This window comes from Lytechinus pictus, chromosome 5 (genome assembly GCF_037042905.1).
Source record: "Lytechinus pictus isolate F3 Inbred chromosome 5, Lp3.0, whole genome shotgun sequence".
NCBI classification, from domain to species: Eukaryota; Metazoa; Echinodermata; class Echinoidea; order Temnopleuroida; family Toxopneustidae; genus Lytechinus; species Lytechinus pictus.
This window is the reverse complement of record NC_087249.1, coordinates 51,646,810-51,665,990: the sequence shown is the minus strand read 5'-3', so window position 1 is coordinate 51,665,990 and position 19,181 is coordinate 51,646,810. Positions and strand designations below refer to the sequence as shown.

Here is a 19,181-nt window from a genome sequence, read left to right as displayed (position 1 = left end):
ATATAGTACATTTACATCCAGAGAATTCATTGAGGATTGGTGTAATGTGTAGATTTTTAAGAATAATATATGTGTAAAATTCATTGTGCAAAAGTATAATGTGCATGGGGATATACAGGAAGCCTAAGTCAAATCTCTTAGAGCCATAGAAATCTGTTTGACTTAGAAGATGTAAATAACACATGTTTTGTATATTATGGTCTGAAATAATGCTTCGAGTTTTCAATTTATTAAACTTATTAAACGTCACCTTATGCGGAGTCTATATTTCATATGAATATGCTCTTGTCACTCCAGTCAATATTCCAACTCTGTGTTTCATCTACTTGTGAGTTTAGAATACAATTCAATATTGTATAGCTGACCTTCATTTATCCACATATGTTTTTGTCGTGCAGCTTTGTCTGTGGACCATGTTACCTCTTTACATGTACAGAGAGAACAAGACATTTTAGTAATTTTCATTTTTATATCATTTGATTTTGATGTTATACAAACAAATTGACAATCAATAATCCAGAATCATCCACTTCTCTCAAAATAGATGTTCTAAAATAGACCCCTCTATCCAGGGCCCTATCCACAGAGGAATATTATATTGTAACTGAGGGTGCTCAGGGGTGTGAGAGTTCAGATTTTTATCTGATTTCAGATTTTTTTTTTTTTTGATTTTCAGCTTAATTTCAGCTTATTTTTGGCCTTCCTCTGTACAAAAAGTATGGGAGCTCTTTCTATTTCAGACTTTTTCAACACTTCAGCTTTTTTTTAGATCTTTTTATTAGTGACCACTCACACCCCTGGGTGCTGAACATTGTCACAGCACCCCAGTAACAATAGATAATCCTCCGTGGCCAGGTCCATGCATCTGTCCTATAAATTTTTCATTTGAATGGTGTCCCACTACATTTCTCTCATAGCCAGCTATCTCACTTAGGTATACAAATTATATTAGTGCCAGTCATGAGAAACGAGGTCAGACTGTATCAGTAATATATTTTGGATGTTTAATTAAACGCTATGTACATAATTGTCATATATACCTCAAGTATTAAATGGCTTACAATATATAATACCAACAAAATGTGATGGCTAAATTCACCTGATGTTTCTGAAAGAAGTGTCACTGTTTCTCTTCTCATCTAAAAATCATGGTAAAAACACCTGTTGATAAAACTGATAATGATTTAAACCTGAATATTTCAGCATTGGCTGGTGTAATTAACAATGATTGAGAATTCTGTCTGGCTCATCATGGTCTTTGATGGTTTACAAAGTGGGACAGATAATGTGGAGGAGACTTACAGATCACCATGTGATTGTTAATCATGTTTAGGATATTTATATTTTTATTTCTCTACCAAGGTATACCTTACTTTGCACTGTTTTATGTTAGTTGGCACTGCCTATATTGTCAGCCCTGACAGTTGCAATTAAATTGGTTTTGATTGGCTGAGAGTAACAAGGTCTCTGACTGTTACTATGGTAACTGTCGGATAATAACTTGTCAGTGCTGACAAGCTTCATGAATCTGGAACCTTGAAGGTGTTTGATCAACATTGATAACCTGTCAGGCCCCCGTTGCATAAAAGTCAGTATTATGGTTACATTCCCATCCAATGGTAAATATCATGGTAACGATGATCAACATTCAATCAAAATTAAAGATTCCATGCAAGTTACCATTGCATGGCAAAGTTACCTTAATGGTAAATTTTATGCAATGGGGGCCTATATCTGACAACTTTCCTTTGTTTTGGCATCTGACTGTTCTTATGGTAATTGTCAGAGGAGCACAACTAGTCAGTAGTGACAAGCTTCATGAAACTCTGCCCTGTTGTTGGAATTCTATACTGTGTGGTTCCTAAAGAATTGAGGTAATTTCGACCACACTTATATGGAATGCCACTGTCAACTCATTCACCAAGTAGAATTATTGTTATCCTGCTGCAAATAAAGTTGTCCAAAATATTATTGAGATAGGAAATGGGAAGAAAAGGAATATACAAAAATATAATGAATTTTCTGGAATTATTGATACACCATAATTGCCACGAATATGTTAAGCCTAGCATTCTATAGAAGTGTGGTTTAAAATTCTCGTTTAGACTAGGGTTAAATTATCAGAAAACCACTTAAAGGAGAATGAAACTCTTGGAGCAAGTTAGCTTTTGTGAAAGCAGAAAAATCAAAGAATAAGATCAACAAAAGTTTGAGTAAAATAGGACTAGCAATAGAAGAGTTATGAGCATTTGAATGTCGAGATCACTAATGCTATGGAGATCCTCCTATTGGCAATGCGACCAAGATCTATGATGTCACAGATGAACAACTCTCCCCATTTGGACACTGAAAATATACCCCAAAACATCTCTTTTTGCTCATTCTAATCATATGACAAACGATTCATCAATGATATAATGTTGTGAAACCTCCGTACTTGTCCTCTCATATAAAGAGAACACCTCACCTTGTGATAGACTCTATAAAAGTGAGAATATAAGTGAAATAAGTACTAAAGTAATGAGGGAGTTGTACGTGTGTGACATCACAGATCTTGGTCGCATTGCCAATGGGAAGATCTACATGGCATTAGTGATCTCAATATTCAAATGCTCATAACTTTCTTATTATTCATTCAATCTTCCTCAAACTTTCAACGATATGTTTCTTTGATTTTTCTCTTTGATATGGATTCAGCTGGTTTCAAGGGTTTCATTCTCCTTTAAAAATGATTATTATTGAGGAGAGATTTTGGTGGGCATTACCTTGTTTGACATCAATATTGCCAGTAGGCCAATATGATGTATTTAAAAAAAAAACTTACTATTATTGAACCACTCTAGACAGGCACAAGTCATGAAGCAAAGAGTTAGGATTTAGAAATATCACATTGTTGTACTCTAGGATAAATATATGTGTGCAATATATGATATCAATTAAATAACTCAAATTCATACCAGGGCTCTGTAACACAAAGGTAAGCAATTAATCGTATGCTTGATTTTTACCATTGATTGTACATTGTAGTCAATGCAATGAATCATAGAAAAATATTCTATGATCATTGGTGAGCTTTGTGTTACCGGGCCCAGATAGATCATTTCTCAAGAGTGATTTGATTTATTAAAAGATCATTTCTCAAGAGTAATTTGATTTAGTAAAGATCATTTCTCAAGAGTGATTTGATTTAGTAAAGATCATTTCTCAAGAGTGATTTGATTTAGTAAAGATCATTTCTCAAGAGTGATTTGATTTAGTAAAGATCATTTCTCAAGAGTGATTTGATTTAGTAAAGATCATTTCTCAAGAGTGATTTGATTTAGTAAAGATCATTTCTCAAGAGTGATTTGATTTAGTAAAGATAATTTCTCAAGAGTGATTTGATTTAGTAAAGATCATTTCTCAAGAGTGATTTGATTTAGTAAAGATCATTTCTCAAGAGTAATTTGATTTAGTAAAGATCATTTCTCAAGAGTGATTTGATTTAGTAAAGATCATTTCTCAAGAGTGATTTGATTTAGTAAAGATCATTTCTCAAGAGTGATTTGATTTAGTAAAGATCAATTCTCAAGAGTGATTTGATTTAGTAAAGATCATTTCTCAAGAGTGATTTGATTTAGTAAAGATCAATTCTCAAGAGTGATTTGATTTAGTAAAGATCATTTCTCAAGAGTGATTTGATTTAGTAAAGATCATTTCTCAAGAGTGATTTGATTTAGTAAAGATCATTTCTCAAGAGTGATTTGATTTAGTAAAGATCATTTCTCAAGAGTGATTTGATTTAGTAAAGATCATTTCTCAAGAGTGATTTGATTTAGTAAAGATCATTTCTCAAGAGTGATTTGATTTAGTAAAGATCATTTCTCAAGAGTGATTTGATTTAGTAAAGATCATTTCTCAAGAGTGATTTGATTTAGTAAAGATCATTTCTCAAGAGTGATTTGATTTAGTAAAGATCATTTCTCAAGAGTGATTTGATTTAGTAAAGATCATTTCTCAAGAGTGATTTGATTTAGTAAAGATCATTTCTCAAGAGTGATTTGATTTAGTAAAGATCATTTCTCAAGAGTGATTTGATTTAGTAAAGATCATTTCTCAAGAGTGATTTGATTTACATTACTATTCCATTTTCATTTTAGTTTAATTTCACAAAGAGTTTGTACATGAAGAAAACAGTTTTTGCATTTGTCTTAATTTTGGTTTGACCTCATCAGGATTTGGGTTCCAGAAACATTTAAATATATTTTAGTGTTAGTTTGAATATGTTCCTGATTATCAATATTGTATAATATATCTGGAGGAAATGTGAAAACCATAATACATTACTCTTAAATCAAATGTGATATGCTCAATTTGTTTGCTTTCCTCATGTTTATTCATTAGCTGCTGGGTTATTATGAAAGGTAGCCATGTGGGATGTACAATGTATCACTGTACAGGTTTTACTACAGCTCGATACTAGTAATGTTAAAATATGGTTCAGTTTGTATTTACGTCAATAAAACCAAGACAAAAGTGACAATTTTCAATGCTGTACATTCATTGTATTTAGATTGTGTGTGTACAGAAATGCCAGAAAACCAAGTAATGAAGAGTACTAGTGTTTCATGGAAGATCTATTGAGAGATGATCTATCTGACCAAGGTTCCAAAACTGATTGTCAAACAAATCCACTTGTTGCATAAATACATGAGATCCTCTCAGAATACATTAATGATAAATACATTACAGTTTGGGAAGTAATCATTATACCACTTCCCTTCTAAGCTCACATACTCTATGCTCTGATAATTATTTCCAGAACCATATGTCTTAAGGGCAAGCAAAATATTGAACAGATATTCAAATAAATGATAAAAAATTAAATATTTCACCTTTTTTTTCATATCGTAAATCAAATATGTAATTTTTTGTGCACTCTGATGACATTCTAACTGGCATCTTGAATATCAATTCCAGCTTTAGGACATTGTCTGTTTTAATGACTACCCCCACCCCCCCAAAAAAAAACCATGAAATAAAAAAAAACAAGGGAGTGAGAAGTGAGAAAGTAACTGGCAGAGTGGGGGAGAGAGAGAGTTGGAGGGTGATATTAGAGAGGGAGAGAGAGAGAGGGGGTGAGAGACCGGTAGAGAGTGAAAGAGAAACAAAGAGTTGGAGGTACGTGGTATTTTTAGAGGAGGGGATGAGAGACTGATAGAGAGTGAAAGAGAAAAAAAGAGTTGGGAGGTACATGGTATTTTTTTAGAGGGGGGGGGGGGAGGGGGTTAGAGACCGGTAGAGAGTGGAAGAGAAAGAAAGAGTTGAAGGGTGGTATCGGAGGGGAAGATGAGAGAAAGGGAAAAAAGTGGGAAAGAGGACTGATGGAGAAGGAAGGGGAAAAGTGGGAGCAAGAGGAGAGAAAGAAATAGTACCTAACAGATAAAGGATGAAGTGGAAATAGGAGGAAATCTAATGAATTTTTGAAAAATTGGGTATACATATGTTTGAGACTAAATGAGAGAGAGGGAAAACGGTCTAAATGGCTTGTTCCGATGGATGAAAGATTTTTGATGTATAGTTCGTCATTAACCTTTTGGTGTCAGTTGAGGAAAACTTTTACATTTCAGCTAGCACAACACCCAAATAATAAGACTGGATTGAAAAGAGTATCACTGGCCGGTGTTTTGTTATGAAAATGTGATATGGATCTTTTTTTTTCTAAATACATATTAGATAAAGCTAAAAAAAGACAACCTTATTTCAGTGCTTCCAACAGGCTGAAGGAATACATGCATAGCAATAAAATCAAATTAGAAAGAGGGCAGTGCAAGAATTATAAGGGGATGACAATATGAATTTTCAAGTTGTTGAAAAAAGGAGAAAACAAAAAAGAAGAGGGGGGGGGGTAAGAAGAAAGATGAAAAGGATAAAAATGAGATTTAAATCTAATGATATCCCTTCCCCCCCGGGGGGGGGGGGGGCACTCAGTATATAATGCATAGTGGGTATGTGCCGCGGAGGGGACCCCCATTTTCACACTCAAATTTCCGTTCCGAGGCATAGCATTTTTGTCTTATTGAGAAAAAGAACAAAGAAAGCCGCTCCAAAGCATAGCATTTTCTTCTTCTCGAGAAAAAAGAAGAAAAAAAATCCGCTCTGGGGCTTCGCATATTTTCCGTTACGCCGTTCCGGTCGCAATTTAGGTGAAAAGCGGCCGCAGCTCGCTGTCCGACCATCGCCTCTGCGCTAGCACGCCCGTCAGTCGTGCCGCCGGGCTAGCTGCATGCACGTTCCATAGGGATGCATACGCACTCGCACGCAGGCGACCCGTTCCAAGGACCCCCGTTTTCACAAACATTTGTAGTTCCGAAGCCCGTTCCGAGGACCCTCCTTTTTACAATAAGCCCGCTCCAAGGCCCCCGTTTTTTGTCTCGCCCGCGGCACACCCTCCCACTTTTTTGGTCGAGTGCCCCCCCCCCCCCGGGCCTTCCCCGTCCCCTCCCCCAAAAGATCCTGGCACCACCCTTGGCTGTAGATTCGTACCAACGAGAGGTCAAATTGTGAACTAACGTTGATTTGAGAAAAAAAATGTGTCACAAAATCTTGCAGAAAAATGAAAGAAAGATAATTTACAGTATTTTATTGCAATCAGATTCTCGACAATTTGTTTTAGAGAGATACGGATAAAAGATATTGCGAAAGTATCCTCTAGATGGCGCACTTCAGGAAATCCAAAATTTTGTCACGGAAAAAAATGTCAGCAGAGGCGTCGCAAATCAAAAGGAGTGAAAGACAAACCCAAATAAATTTTGTCATAGATTATAACAATGGAAGTAAAAAACGGGACAGATTCACCAGATGATAGTTCAAGACAACAGAGACATGCCAGGCAAGGTAGTGTCACAAATGTTGATGGAGTAAACCATGGCGTGAATGACCAGAGACAAGCTGCTGCTCGGGCTATGAGTATGAATCAGGGCGCAGCGGGTAGACGGGCTCCACCCTCGGCAAACTCCGGGGCAGAGGTGCAGCTGCAAATGCAAGTGACGACGCCTTCTGGTGGGAGCGACACCTTAAAAAGCCAGTCCGGAAAAGTAAGTTGAAATTTAACAGTTAAGTTAGACTGAAAACAAACAAAAAATCAGTGCACATTTAGAAATTAATAATCATTGCAATTTAGGTCTAGGCCCTATATGGTACGATTCAAAAGCAAAATTTTTTCTTGAAAAAGTTGAAATGAAATTGACTGAAACTAAAGACAGTGAAACATGTGAAAAGGATAATTTGAAGTAGGCGTAGCCAGCGCGTAGACACTCCCACGTATTGCGAGGTTTATATGCTATACTAACCTCGCACTTCGTACGTGTTTACGCTTCACATTTTTTAGTGTTGGTTAACATCACTTCATAATGCGAATAATGTTTAGCCGAAACTCATTCCGCTACTCACCAGGGCTTTCTCTGGTGAAAAGCGTTCCATTTTCAATTTTACAAATATTTTTTATGTAAAAAGCATAGGCCTAGAGAGCAAAATCGCTTACCTCAGCCTCGAAAGTTGCTTCGCATTTCTCTTAGACTGAAATAAAAGGAAGGTAGTTGGTGGCTCTAATACAATTCCCAACCTTAATTCAGCTTGTCAGTATTTTAAAAACTAGATTCTTGATTCATTGTATGCGCAATTCCAATGATAGTTTGATAAAATAGAGACACCAATAAATGCAATAACTTAAAAAACATACTTTTTATATTATTTTGCTGACGATAATACTTTTTGGAAAATATTCAAAGCGATGACAAATTAAAAAAAAAAATATAGAAAATTCTATGTACCTTGAACGAAGCCCCGCAAGTGCTACCGTTCGTTTGTCAATTAACAAGTCTTTACAGTAAAAAGATTGGACACTTTGCCGACTTCGCGTAACGCTTTGCATCGATTTACATGTAAAATAGTTTTTGTACCTAGACTTTCCCTTGTAGTGTCTTTGATATGAAGATAATCGCGCACCCCCTTTAGCTCATTAGACGAAAAATTTGGGAAATAGCTAGCTCGCTCTGTATTTTGTCAACGAGAAGAAAAATCAACGCTTAAATGACGTTATTTGAGGGATATTCATCATATTAGAGGGATTTGACTTCACATCGTTCAGTAAGTTCCTTAGAAGTACTTGGTTTTACAAAATTTCTTGTGAAATTCGCCTAAGTTTGTTGCAATTTTGCATGCGCCGTGCCTTCAATTTTCCTGTACACGGCGGCAGTATAGCACCCATGGGTGGCACGTAGATAGCGTAGCCATAACGTTAGACTTGACATATTTAAATCTCAAAGGGTGGGGGGTGGGATGCTCAGATTATACATGTAGTTGGATGAGGATGTGCGACTGAGACCTCAGAACCCATACCTATATCCATCCATGGGTTCTTTTGTTTTACTGTATTGTAAAGAGGCACCCCTGTCTTCTCTGAGGATTTTTTTGGGTGACAAGTTGGAACTTGGACCAAAAGCTTCAGTCTCTGTACATTGGTTGTTCCACTGAACTAAGTTGGCTTCACTCACCAATACATCTACAAGTATTAGAGGCCCATATGAAGAGACAACATATTAGCAGTAACGTTAGATCTAACCTGCGGCAACCCGATTTTCAAATCGTTTTTTTTCTACATAAATATCACATCTTTGTTAAAAAAATTACATCCAACTTGACATAGAGTAAAGTGCCCAAATATCAGAAACTTAAAGGGGAATCCAAACCAAATAAAAAAATTGTTTTTATAAGTAAAAGAAAAATCAGACAAGTTGATAGGTGAAAGTTTGAACAATATTGGACAAACAACAAGAAAGTTATGAATTTTTTAAAGTTGTAAATATTGGTAATCACTGTACCCATGGAGACTTCAAATTGGCTGCATATGGGATGTCATAGTGATGTAAGGCAAGGACTACTCTTCCATGTACTCCAATTCATATTATGGCGAAAATGTGATTTTTTTCCCAAAAGTTTTATTTCAAATTAATATTTTTTCTTTCATGAGGACATAAAACAATATACTACCTGGGTTATATTTAGATTACTGCCCCAGGGGAATGGGTACTTAGGAGAAAACCACTAATCCCTGATGATAAAGTACATGGCCTATGGGAAAGTTGTCCTTGCCCCTTGTCATAATTTACTTATCCAGTTGCCAATTTGAAATCTACATAGTATTAGTGATCTCAATTTTAAAGCAGCTATAACTTTCTTATTGCTTGTCCGATTTCTTTCAAACTTTCACCATTCTGTTTAATTTATTTTTCTCCTTCCCAACACAACATTTAATGGCCAAGGCTGGATTCCCCTTTAAGAATAATTTGACCAAAACAATAATACAATCACTGAATCAAATAAAAATTGTGCGTATTTCTGTAGTACAAATGTTGAATATTAATGTCATAAAAAAATAGAATTGAAAAAATATGGTAAACGGTAATTATTTACTTACTACCAGAAGCTTGTTTTTTGCCAAATATCGGACGCAGTTTCTAAATATCTGGCGTGTAGAGTTGTGCGCCGCGATCAATTTCAGCGATTTAGATCACACTCTAGACCCCAAAATAATTGCTTGATTGTTAAGAAGATTTTATTTTAGCTGCGTAAATGCCAATTTTTTATTATTACTAACAATAATATTGATATACCTACCAAACGGACCTCTTTCGGCTTTAAACATCGGACGTCTTCGCTCAGCTGCACGTGACTGTATTCTGAAATCGATCAGGCGCACGTCAATAGCACGCATTTCCAATTCAATCAGCCGATATGCCCGATGTTTCGGAGAGTGCCATATTTGGAAGGGGGTCGAAATTCCTGGCCATTGCAGATTTTTGTGCGATAGATCGAACATGTGCTATCTTGGCGGCGATATTCCCGGCGGAAATCACTTCTCCCTGACAAGATTTTTTTGGGTCATCGATCTTTTGCAAGGGTCATAAGAGTCTTTGGAAGTCAAAATCGTTAATTTTACCCCTGCAATATTTTTTTTGAGCAGCAACCTTGAGCTACTTTGTGTGCAGTTCAAGAGCAGGTATGTTCATGTCTCACATATGCATGCAAGTCCCCTGCCAGTGCAGGTCCCTGTAGTTGTGGGGAGGGAGTTGAAGTAATTTTCGTCCGATATTTGGGGACTTTACTCTATATAAAATTAAGAAATTTTGTACCCAGGGCGCGACAAACCCGCTTGCCCGGGGCAAGTGAAAATGACGTGGGGGCAAGCATTTCTCAAAGTTAATTTCCCGATCGGGCTGTTTTGGTAATAAAATATCAGTAGACCCTCTAAATTTTAATATCACAACTATCTCTCATATTATGTCAAACCAGTAAAGAAAAACAGTGGAAACTGATGTAAAATCAGCGCCAATAACCAATAATTTATCACCAGGTACCTCGTTTGAAAAACCGTGCCATCGCATCTTACGTTCTATGTGTGCAATGACTGCGCATGCGCTACTATCTTGCATGATTTGCCGATGCAACCCCCCCAAAAAAACCCACTAAAAGTGGCTAAAATTTCACATTTGGCAAAAATCCATGAAATGGCCATCTATTTTCCATATTACCTTGAAATTGTTTTGATTTAGTTGGAAACAACCGAAAAAATGAAGAATATTAAGCTCTTTCTTGACTCTGATTTATAGTGATGTTACACTTGGTAAATGTTTTTATTGTGGTCCCACATGTAGACTTTCATGGTGTTGACCAAGTGTAAAACGATCAAAACGATCAACGACCGTGTTCTGTTGCAAACACCATGAAAAAAACCTATGAAAGTCTACATGCGGGACTACAATAAAAATATATTGACGGAGTGTAACATCATAAAATGATGAAGAAAAGACAAGAGAGAGGTGAATATTCTTAATTTTCTTGATAGTTTCCAACTAATTTTTAAAAATCTAGGAAATATGGAAAATAAATGACCATTTCATGGATTTAAAGATGCAAAATGTGAAATTTTAGCCACTCCACTTTTAATGATTTTTTTTAAAATACTTTTTTTCACATCGTAAAACGATCTTTTTCAGAGTCAATAAAGAGCTGAATATTTTTCACTGGCTTTCTTTATAGTTTCCAACTATTACAAAAATCAAAACAATTCCAAGGAAAAATAGCAAACAGATAACCCTTTCGTGGATTTAAAGATGCAAAATATGAAATTTTAGCAACTTTTGGTGAAGGTTTTTTTTAAAAACTTAAACGCCCATTTATAAATAGCGAAAAAAAAATCAAAATAAACGTAATGACTCAGGCCTACGTTGCTGAAAATAAACTTTTAAATGTGTGTCCTTTTTTACTGTACATGATTCTCAATTGTTGTTATTTTGTATGACCTTTAAAAATAAGAGTAGTGCCGTCATGATAAAAAAAATTATAAAACTAATTGGGCAAGCAATTTTTTCTATCGGGCAAGCACATTTTTCATCACTTGCCCGACAGGGCAAGTGACGAAAAAAAATTTTGTAGAGGCCTGTTTGTACCTTAGACTGCAGTTAGCACTGATTCCTTTCAAATTATGATCAAAACATAGTCTTCCAGGGTTCCCAGCCCATCATGGAAATCAGGGAATTTGATCAAAAATATCTCCAATCAGGGAAATATGCCTCAAATCAGGGAAAAATGGGGGAATTTTGATCAGCCCAAAAGTTGAAATTATGGTAGTTAGTCAGATTCTGTTATATTTTGTTGCTTATCAAAACAACATCCATTGAATGACTGGTTATGGTGGTACTAATTTGTTTAACATTATTGTTTTTGTACTGAAAATGAATTCAATGCAACAACTTTATAGAAAACATGCGAAACTGGGAATGGGTTTAAATAATCATCAGGGAATTTTAAAATTTCATCAGGGAAAAATCAGGGAATTTTTTTTCTTTAAAAGCTGGGAACCCTGTCATCTTTGATCCTTTTGTTTGCTATCGTAAATTGCCATCTTGAATGATGTCATCATCCTTATAGCCTATATACGTCTTTACCAGTCGCAATATATTGCGATTCGTGTCGCTGTGTTGCGCTTGTCCTCATATCGCTAATTGTCTTTGTGCATGCGTTCGGAACTCGTCGTTTGCATAGATTGGCCTGGATATCGAAAATTTTAATTGAAAAGCATTGATAAATGCCTAACTATAAACAATAAACAAATATTCACTGCTGAATGATACGTGTCGTATATTAAAGCTAAAACAACAACAATCAACTTAGCTGCCATTTTTTTAACCTAAGGTTAAGTTTTTGAAATGTAATCATAAATTTGAAAGTATACGGACCTAGTTCATGAAACTTGGCCATATGGGTAATCAAATAATACTGAATATCTTTTTTGAGTTTCAAGTCACATGACAAAGGTCAAAGGCCATTTAGGGTCAATGAACTTTGGCCAAGTTGGGGGTACTTGATGAAATGCCATCATAGCTTTTGAAGTTTATGGATCTGATTCATATAAATTGGACATAAGAGTAATCAAGAATAACTGAACATCCTGTGCAAGTTTCAAGTCACATGACCAAGGTCAAAGTTCATTTAAGGTCAATGAACTTTGGCCATGTTATGGGTATTTGTTGAATTACATTCATAACTCTGAAAGTGTATTGGTCTAGTTCATAAAACTTTAACATAAGAGTAATCAAGTATCACTAAAGATCATGTGCAAGTTTCAGTTCACATGACCAAGGTCAAAGGTCATTTAAGGTTAATGAACGTTGGCCATGTTTGGGGTATTTGTTGAATAACCATCATACGTCTGAAAGTATATGGATCTACAATGTACATGTAGTTCATAAAACTTGGACATAAGAGTAATCAATATCACTGAACATCTTGGGAGAGTTTTAGGTCACATGACCAAAGTCAAAGGTCATAAAAGGTCATTGAACTTTGACCATGTTGGAGGTAATTGCTAAATTGCTGTAATAACTTTCAAAGTTTATGGATATAGTTTATGAAATGTGGACATAGGGTATCCGTATCAAGTATCACTGACAAGTCTTAGGTCACATGATCAAGGTTAAATGTCATTTAGGGTCAATGAACGTATATGCTGCTATATTGAATCGCGTAAAATATAAGAGACTGCCAGAGGCGCTCCACTTGTTTAGCCTTTAGTACCCCTTTAATCAATATCAGATCAGTTATTACCTTGGATAAAAATTTATATATAAAAATAAATCAAATTAAATGAAACTTGTGTGAAATAGTTATTTGGATAGCATCTAAGTGTATGTCATGCATGTAGGTATGTCAATTAATTGGATCTTATCTTCAACTTCAAAGATTTAATTTCTCTCTTCAAAAAATTAAAAGCCATGTCAGATTAATCAACTTGAATATAAATTTACATTTTGTAGATAATTTCAAATATATTCAATGAAACATGAGATGGTCGTTGGATAAATATTACAAATGATATGACATGAATAACAAGTTTCTATATAAAGTCAAAGAAATTTTTTTCTTGTTTAAAAAGAATATTAATCTTTACAAAGTCAGTACTGCTGCTATATTTTATCATATCGTCGCTGAATCCACGAAGTGGCACAACGTCCCAAAATCACGTGAAAAGTCAATTTTTAGTTTCTTTTAGTTTTAGTATTCTCTAGTCATGGTCTATTAATTCACTGAAATTTAGAACCCAATTCTCTCTAATTAATGAGATAATTAAAGTGAAAAAGCGACTCTAGCCTTAAAATCCTTTGTAAAAAAAACCACGAAGTGGCACACAGGTGCGCGCCGTTTCTACTCACAAAATGACACTTGTGTTTGAATCACTGCTACGTCAAGATTTGATGTTCATTGGATACATTTTTAACATGGAAGGCAGCAGTAGATACCTGGCTCTTGGTATGTGCATTCTTCATTCTGTTAAACTTCACAATCATATAGCAATGGGCAGTTGAAAATGTGAAAATCTTTATTCGCGTTCATCTCGAATAGTGATTACGCGCATCAACTATCGCGTTTGCCACTTCGTGGATTCTGTGACGTCGCTGAATCCACGAAGTGGCACAACGTCCCAAATCACGTGAAAAGTAAATTTTGAGTATCTTTCTGTTTTAGTATTCAATTGCAAGTATCTCTCAGCTTTAGTATGCCTTGGCTATGGTCTATCATTTCACTGAAATTTTAGAACCAAATTCTCTGTAATTAATGAGATAATTAAAGTGAAAAAAACGACACTAGCCTCAAAATCTGTTGTAAAATATTCCACGAAATGGCACGCACGTGCGCGCCGTTTCGACGCACGTTGAAGTAATATTTTCCACAAAACGACACTTGTCATGCTTGTGTTTGAATCACTATGTCAAGATTTGATGTTCATTCGATAAAATGTTTACACGGGAAGCAGGAGTAAATACCTGGCTAGTGGTATGTGCATTCTTTATTCTGTTAAACTTCACAATCCTATAGCAACTGGCAATTGAAAATGTAAAAATCTTTAATCGCGTTTATCTCGAAAAGTGATTTCGCGCATCAACGGTCGCTTGTGCCACTTCATGGATTCGGCGACGATATAATGGGTAAATAATACCAAAGGCATGACAATTAGAAAACCCCTCTTTGAATCACTATAAATATACCGTATGTAGGTTGCAACAAAGGCAATTCAACATGTTCAGGGAGGAATAAAATGTTCTTTTACATTATAAAGGAAAATTAGAATATTGAAATGCAAAAGAAATAGTTGGTGGGTCATGCCATCAGCTCCATCATGTATCCATACCATAAAGGGCCCTGTCTCTCAAATAGTCACAATGGATTCTAATCATGTTCAATTCTATTCCTTAACTAGACAAAATTAGATCAGTCGCAAAATGAGAAATGATTTGAATTAATCAACGTTCTTTGTAAGATGGGCCCAGGCATTTGTTTTGAGACATTTGAAAAAGCTCTTTTTCATGAATTAACTTAATCTGATTTTAATCAAAATTTTCTCTAGATTCAAAACAACTAATTGTTACGGTGAACTTGGCCTTTGAATGTAACTTTTAAAGAAGATGCTATAAAAGGCAATTGATGCTAGATTCCATTAGTTAAATAATATTTCAACTGGATATAGAACAAATTTCATTTTGCATTATGATGGTCAATAATTACAATTGAATTATAAATCCGTGATGATTAATTTCAGCATTATTACACAAAGTCTTGATGATGAGACTACATGCAAGAGTCAGAAACTGTTTGCAACATTGGAAGGCAGTGAGGAGATTAAGTTTAATTTTCCTGGATTAATCTGATGATACGTGGGCGTCAACTACTGATCCCCTGTCTTATTTCAGCCCTTACCCTCTGATATGTGTTTTAATAACCTTCTACAAGCAAAAACTTACCACTCTCTCTTTCAAATTGGTTTGCATGAAATCTCTGAAATCCCCTAGGGGGCTGTCGTAGTGGGATAATTCATGTGAGGTGCCTCTTGATTCCCTTGGATTTGAAGTTTTGAACATTACTTTTAAACATTACCCCTTCAGACCTGTACTACGGTGTTTTCAAAATACTCTACTTGCCTCATAGCATTACTTTTCAGTAAACTTTGCAAGAGAGATTTGTGTTTCAAACTTCTGGATGCTCCAATGGAATTTTTATGAATTTAGTGCAGTTATTTGATGGGAAGACCTGAACATAATTTAGAATGATGATGGTTTGAACATTCAGAACTGCAAACTGTTTTCTAACCATCCTCGTAGTGTTGCTTTTGAGTAAACTCTGCAAGTGATATTCATGTTTCAAACTTAAACTTCTGAATGCTGCAATGGAACTTTAAGGAATATAGTCGAGTTCTTGAATTGAATTGAATATTGAACCTGAATATATTTTAATATGATGGTTCATGATGTGGCAAGCAGGAGCAAGTCTTTCAGTGGGAGGTATGAGAGCCCGGAGAGGGTTCGGCTTCGTAGGGGCTTGAGCAACGTAAGTTACTGGTCAGTGGTCAGATTTCAGTTCAATAAGTGCAGGATTACAGTTATTAGCAATAACAATCAATCACAATCAGAGAAACCTCTCAAGTTTTAACTGAAATATCAATGTTATGAACGTATTGAATCACAATTTTAGTATGTCTTTTTGCCATATGACAGGAACATGCCAACTCAAGGAAAATATCTGAATTGCTTCTTGGCAATTTTGGGCACTACATTGTACTGTATAAAGCTTCACTGAAATCCATATAATGTTCTTTTATTCTGAGTCATGTTGGGTTTATATTTTGTGTGCCTACAGATCTGTGTATATTCCACCCTCATGATTTTCCCTATCTTTTTTTGGTTATTCCATCAGTTACATGTAGTGTTAGAATGATTTTACTTGTGCTAGTTGTGCATTCATTAATCATTATATCATCAAATGCATCATTTGATACCCATTTCCAAATTTCTATTTGATAAATTATTTTTCAATCAAAGGGCAGCTGCTCTAATATCACTGAAGCAAATCTTTAATATTTCATTAAATTCTTTTTAAATACATGTATTTCATTTGATGGCTTTTCTCATACTGCTAATATATATTTTTTGCTCTTATACCATTGTTTTGGGGTGAACTTCCTCTTTAAAAACACACATGTGCTTCTGTACATTTATTATTAAAAATCATAGAATAAAAAAAAAAATGATAGCCATTGTATTTATTACTTCTGTATTTCTCAAAATGATTATTTATTTCTCTGTTTGTAGGGCCCTCGAGAAGAAAACAGTAAACTTGCCCAGCCAGAGGAAATTCCCTTACTCCTTGGTGAAAGGATAGAAGGCATTGGTAAGTTGTTCAGAGGCATTTTTTCAACCTTTCTATCTCTTGTTGTCTGTCACTGATTTTAGTAACTCAGGCCCATTAACCACCTGGGTTTTTTTTACCAATCCCTAGAATCTTGGTTCTTTGAATAAAGTGTATTGTATTTTCCTTTTATTGTGATAGATAATCAGATCAATATTAGGCATGCACCCGACTTTCACATACAGCTTGTCCTTTCTTGCATTACCTTTGCAAAGACATGAAGCATTTTCTTTAATACGCCATTCAAGTGGTCACAGAATTTACTTTGAGTCTATTTTAATTCTGCACAGTCTTGACTTGCACCTCAATACAAACATGTACATGTATGTTGCTTCTGAATATACATGTACCTGTCCAGTAGATAGTCGGTTTGATAGAATGGGAGAATAGACTCAACAGGATCTGGCATTATGTTCTATTTTATCAGTCTACCTAGTTATACCTTCTGCTCCTTACAAGGTGAAGATGATTTGACCCTGAAGTAAGATTTTATGTGGGTACCATGAAACTTTTAAGCTACTTTAACAAAATTTAGACCCTTTTTCCACTGCAACTTATTTCTTATCCTCCGACTTCTGCATACACCAAACACCTGGGCACTGGGAAGCAGATCTGAGCCTGTTGTATAAAAGTTACCATTATGGTAACTTTGCCATCCAGTGGTAACTTGTCTGGAATCCTTGATTTTCATTGGCTGTTGATCATCGTTACCATGGTAGTTACCACTGGATAGCAAAATTACCATAATAGTAACTTTTATGCAATGGGCCTCTGGACAGTATTGCTTGCGGTGAAACCAATAAATATGTAAAACTTTCTGGGGTCCGTAATCTTTGCAAAGCGTACATGTAGAACACTCTGTTGCCTATGAAGGCAGCTATTGCCTCCATGTTTCTTCATTCGAAAAACTGAAATTGTTCTTTCTGTACAAACTATCTTTTAGCCAAGGATGTAACCTACCTGTGTCCCTTCACCGGCCCCATGCGTGGCACTCTGACTATCACCAACTACAAGCTCTACTTCAAGGGAGGAGATAGGGTAAGTTTAGATACTTTAGGTACTGAGTAAGCCAAGTAAGCTTCACTGGCAATTGGCTCAAAGGTACTGTTGATGGAGTCATATATATGGCACTCTTTCCACTAGCCCTGAACCATAACAACTTTAATTTTTATCCATGCTTGCCAATTGTTTTTGGCAGAGAATGGAAGACAAAAAAAGATGAAGAAATGCATATGGGCTATTCCACGTTTACTCACGTTACATTTGGAGACACCTTGACTCATACTTGGAGCTATAACTCCATTATTATTGATAGGAACTAAACATCTCTTTATCACAACAAAGTACACAGTCTGACTATCCTTTGTATAAAAACAAAACTTGGGAAATTTTATTATGCTCCTGGCAAATCTTTGGAATGTGTCGGTTACTCACGTTACATGATTTGGACATGCATAAAATGAAAAGTCGACATAAGTGAAAAGTCTCCTCATACAAGGCTTTTATGAAAGTTGATTATATCTATTTCAAAGAAGTATATTAGGGAGACAAACTTTGTACATAATTAAAAAAATAAAGAACACATGGTTTTTACTTGGGGTGCAGATAATATGGTTACTCACGTTACGGTTACTCACATTACATTTTGTCCATGTATGGTTAACAACACAAACGTCATTAAGAATTCAATAATGTGTGTAAAATTCATTGCTAGGAACATCAAAAAGAGATTTTATACAAAAAATTGGAACAATTGGAGCTTTATTAGGGAGTAAGAGGGAAAAGTATGATTTTGCTTACTAATTATGCATAAATTAGCATAATTGCTTAATACCAATTTGCATGAAATAAATTACTGATAGTATTGTAGATTATGTCCAAGACAACCTGCGTGCAAATTTTCGGCGTGATCGTGCGGCCAAAGGCCGAGATCTCAAAGGGGGCCTAGGAGGCCCCCCCACCCCCCCCCCCCCCCGGGCCATATTAACTCCCAAAATACCCCAGCCTAGATAGGGTTACAGGTAAGGACATTCAATGTGTTGTTCAAACACTCTTTAAAGTTTGGTTAATTGAAACCAAGTCTTACTAATGCACTCTCGCATTGTGAATACTTCTACTAATATTCAATTTTGTGTGTGATTGTATGACCACTGATATTTTGATGAACAAAGAGTCACATCAAAGAGGTGTACCCTCATTTTGCTTTTAATTAATCAAAAATAACTTCACAACTCACCATGAGACTTAAAACTTGACATGAAATTTTCAGTGTTATGCTTGTTGGATTTTTCTCTTTTTATTCAATTCAACTTTCTTTTAAACTTGTCCTTTAATTCTAAGACAATTTGAGTACTTAAAAACTCGAACGAAATAAATTTAAATTAAGTGCTGTTCAACACATT

The 19,181-nt window shown here is 35.5% G+C and overlaps 1 protein-coding gene across 1 annotated transcript; it reads left to right on the top strand.

The window, feature by feature from the left end:
- Window positions 1–6,706: 6,706 nt before the first annotated feature.
- LOC135154064 (myotubularin-related protein 2-like) lies at window positions 6,707–18,341 on the top strand. The gene is made up of 3 exons (XM_064099215.1): window positions 6,707–7,076; window positions 16,683–16,761; window positions 17,723–18,341. Exons 1-3 carry the CDS (start codon window positions 6,810–6,812, stop codon window positions 17,845–17,847), a joined length of 471 nt encoding a protein of 156 aa, XP_063955285.1. The 5' UTR covers window positions 6,707–6,809; the 3' UTR covers window positions 17,848–18,341.
- Window positions 18,342–19,181: the final 840 nt, after the last annotated feature.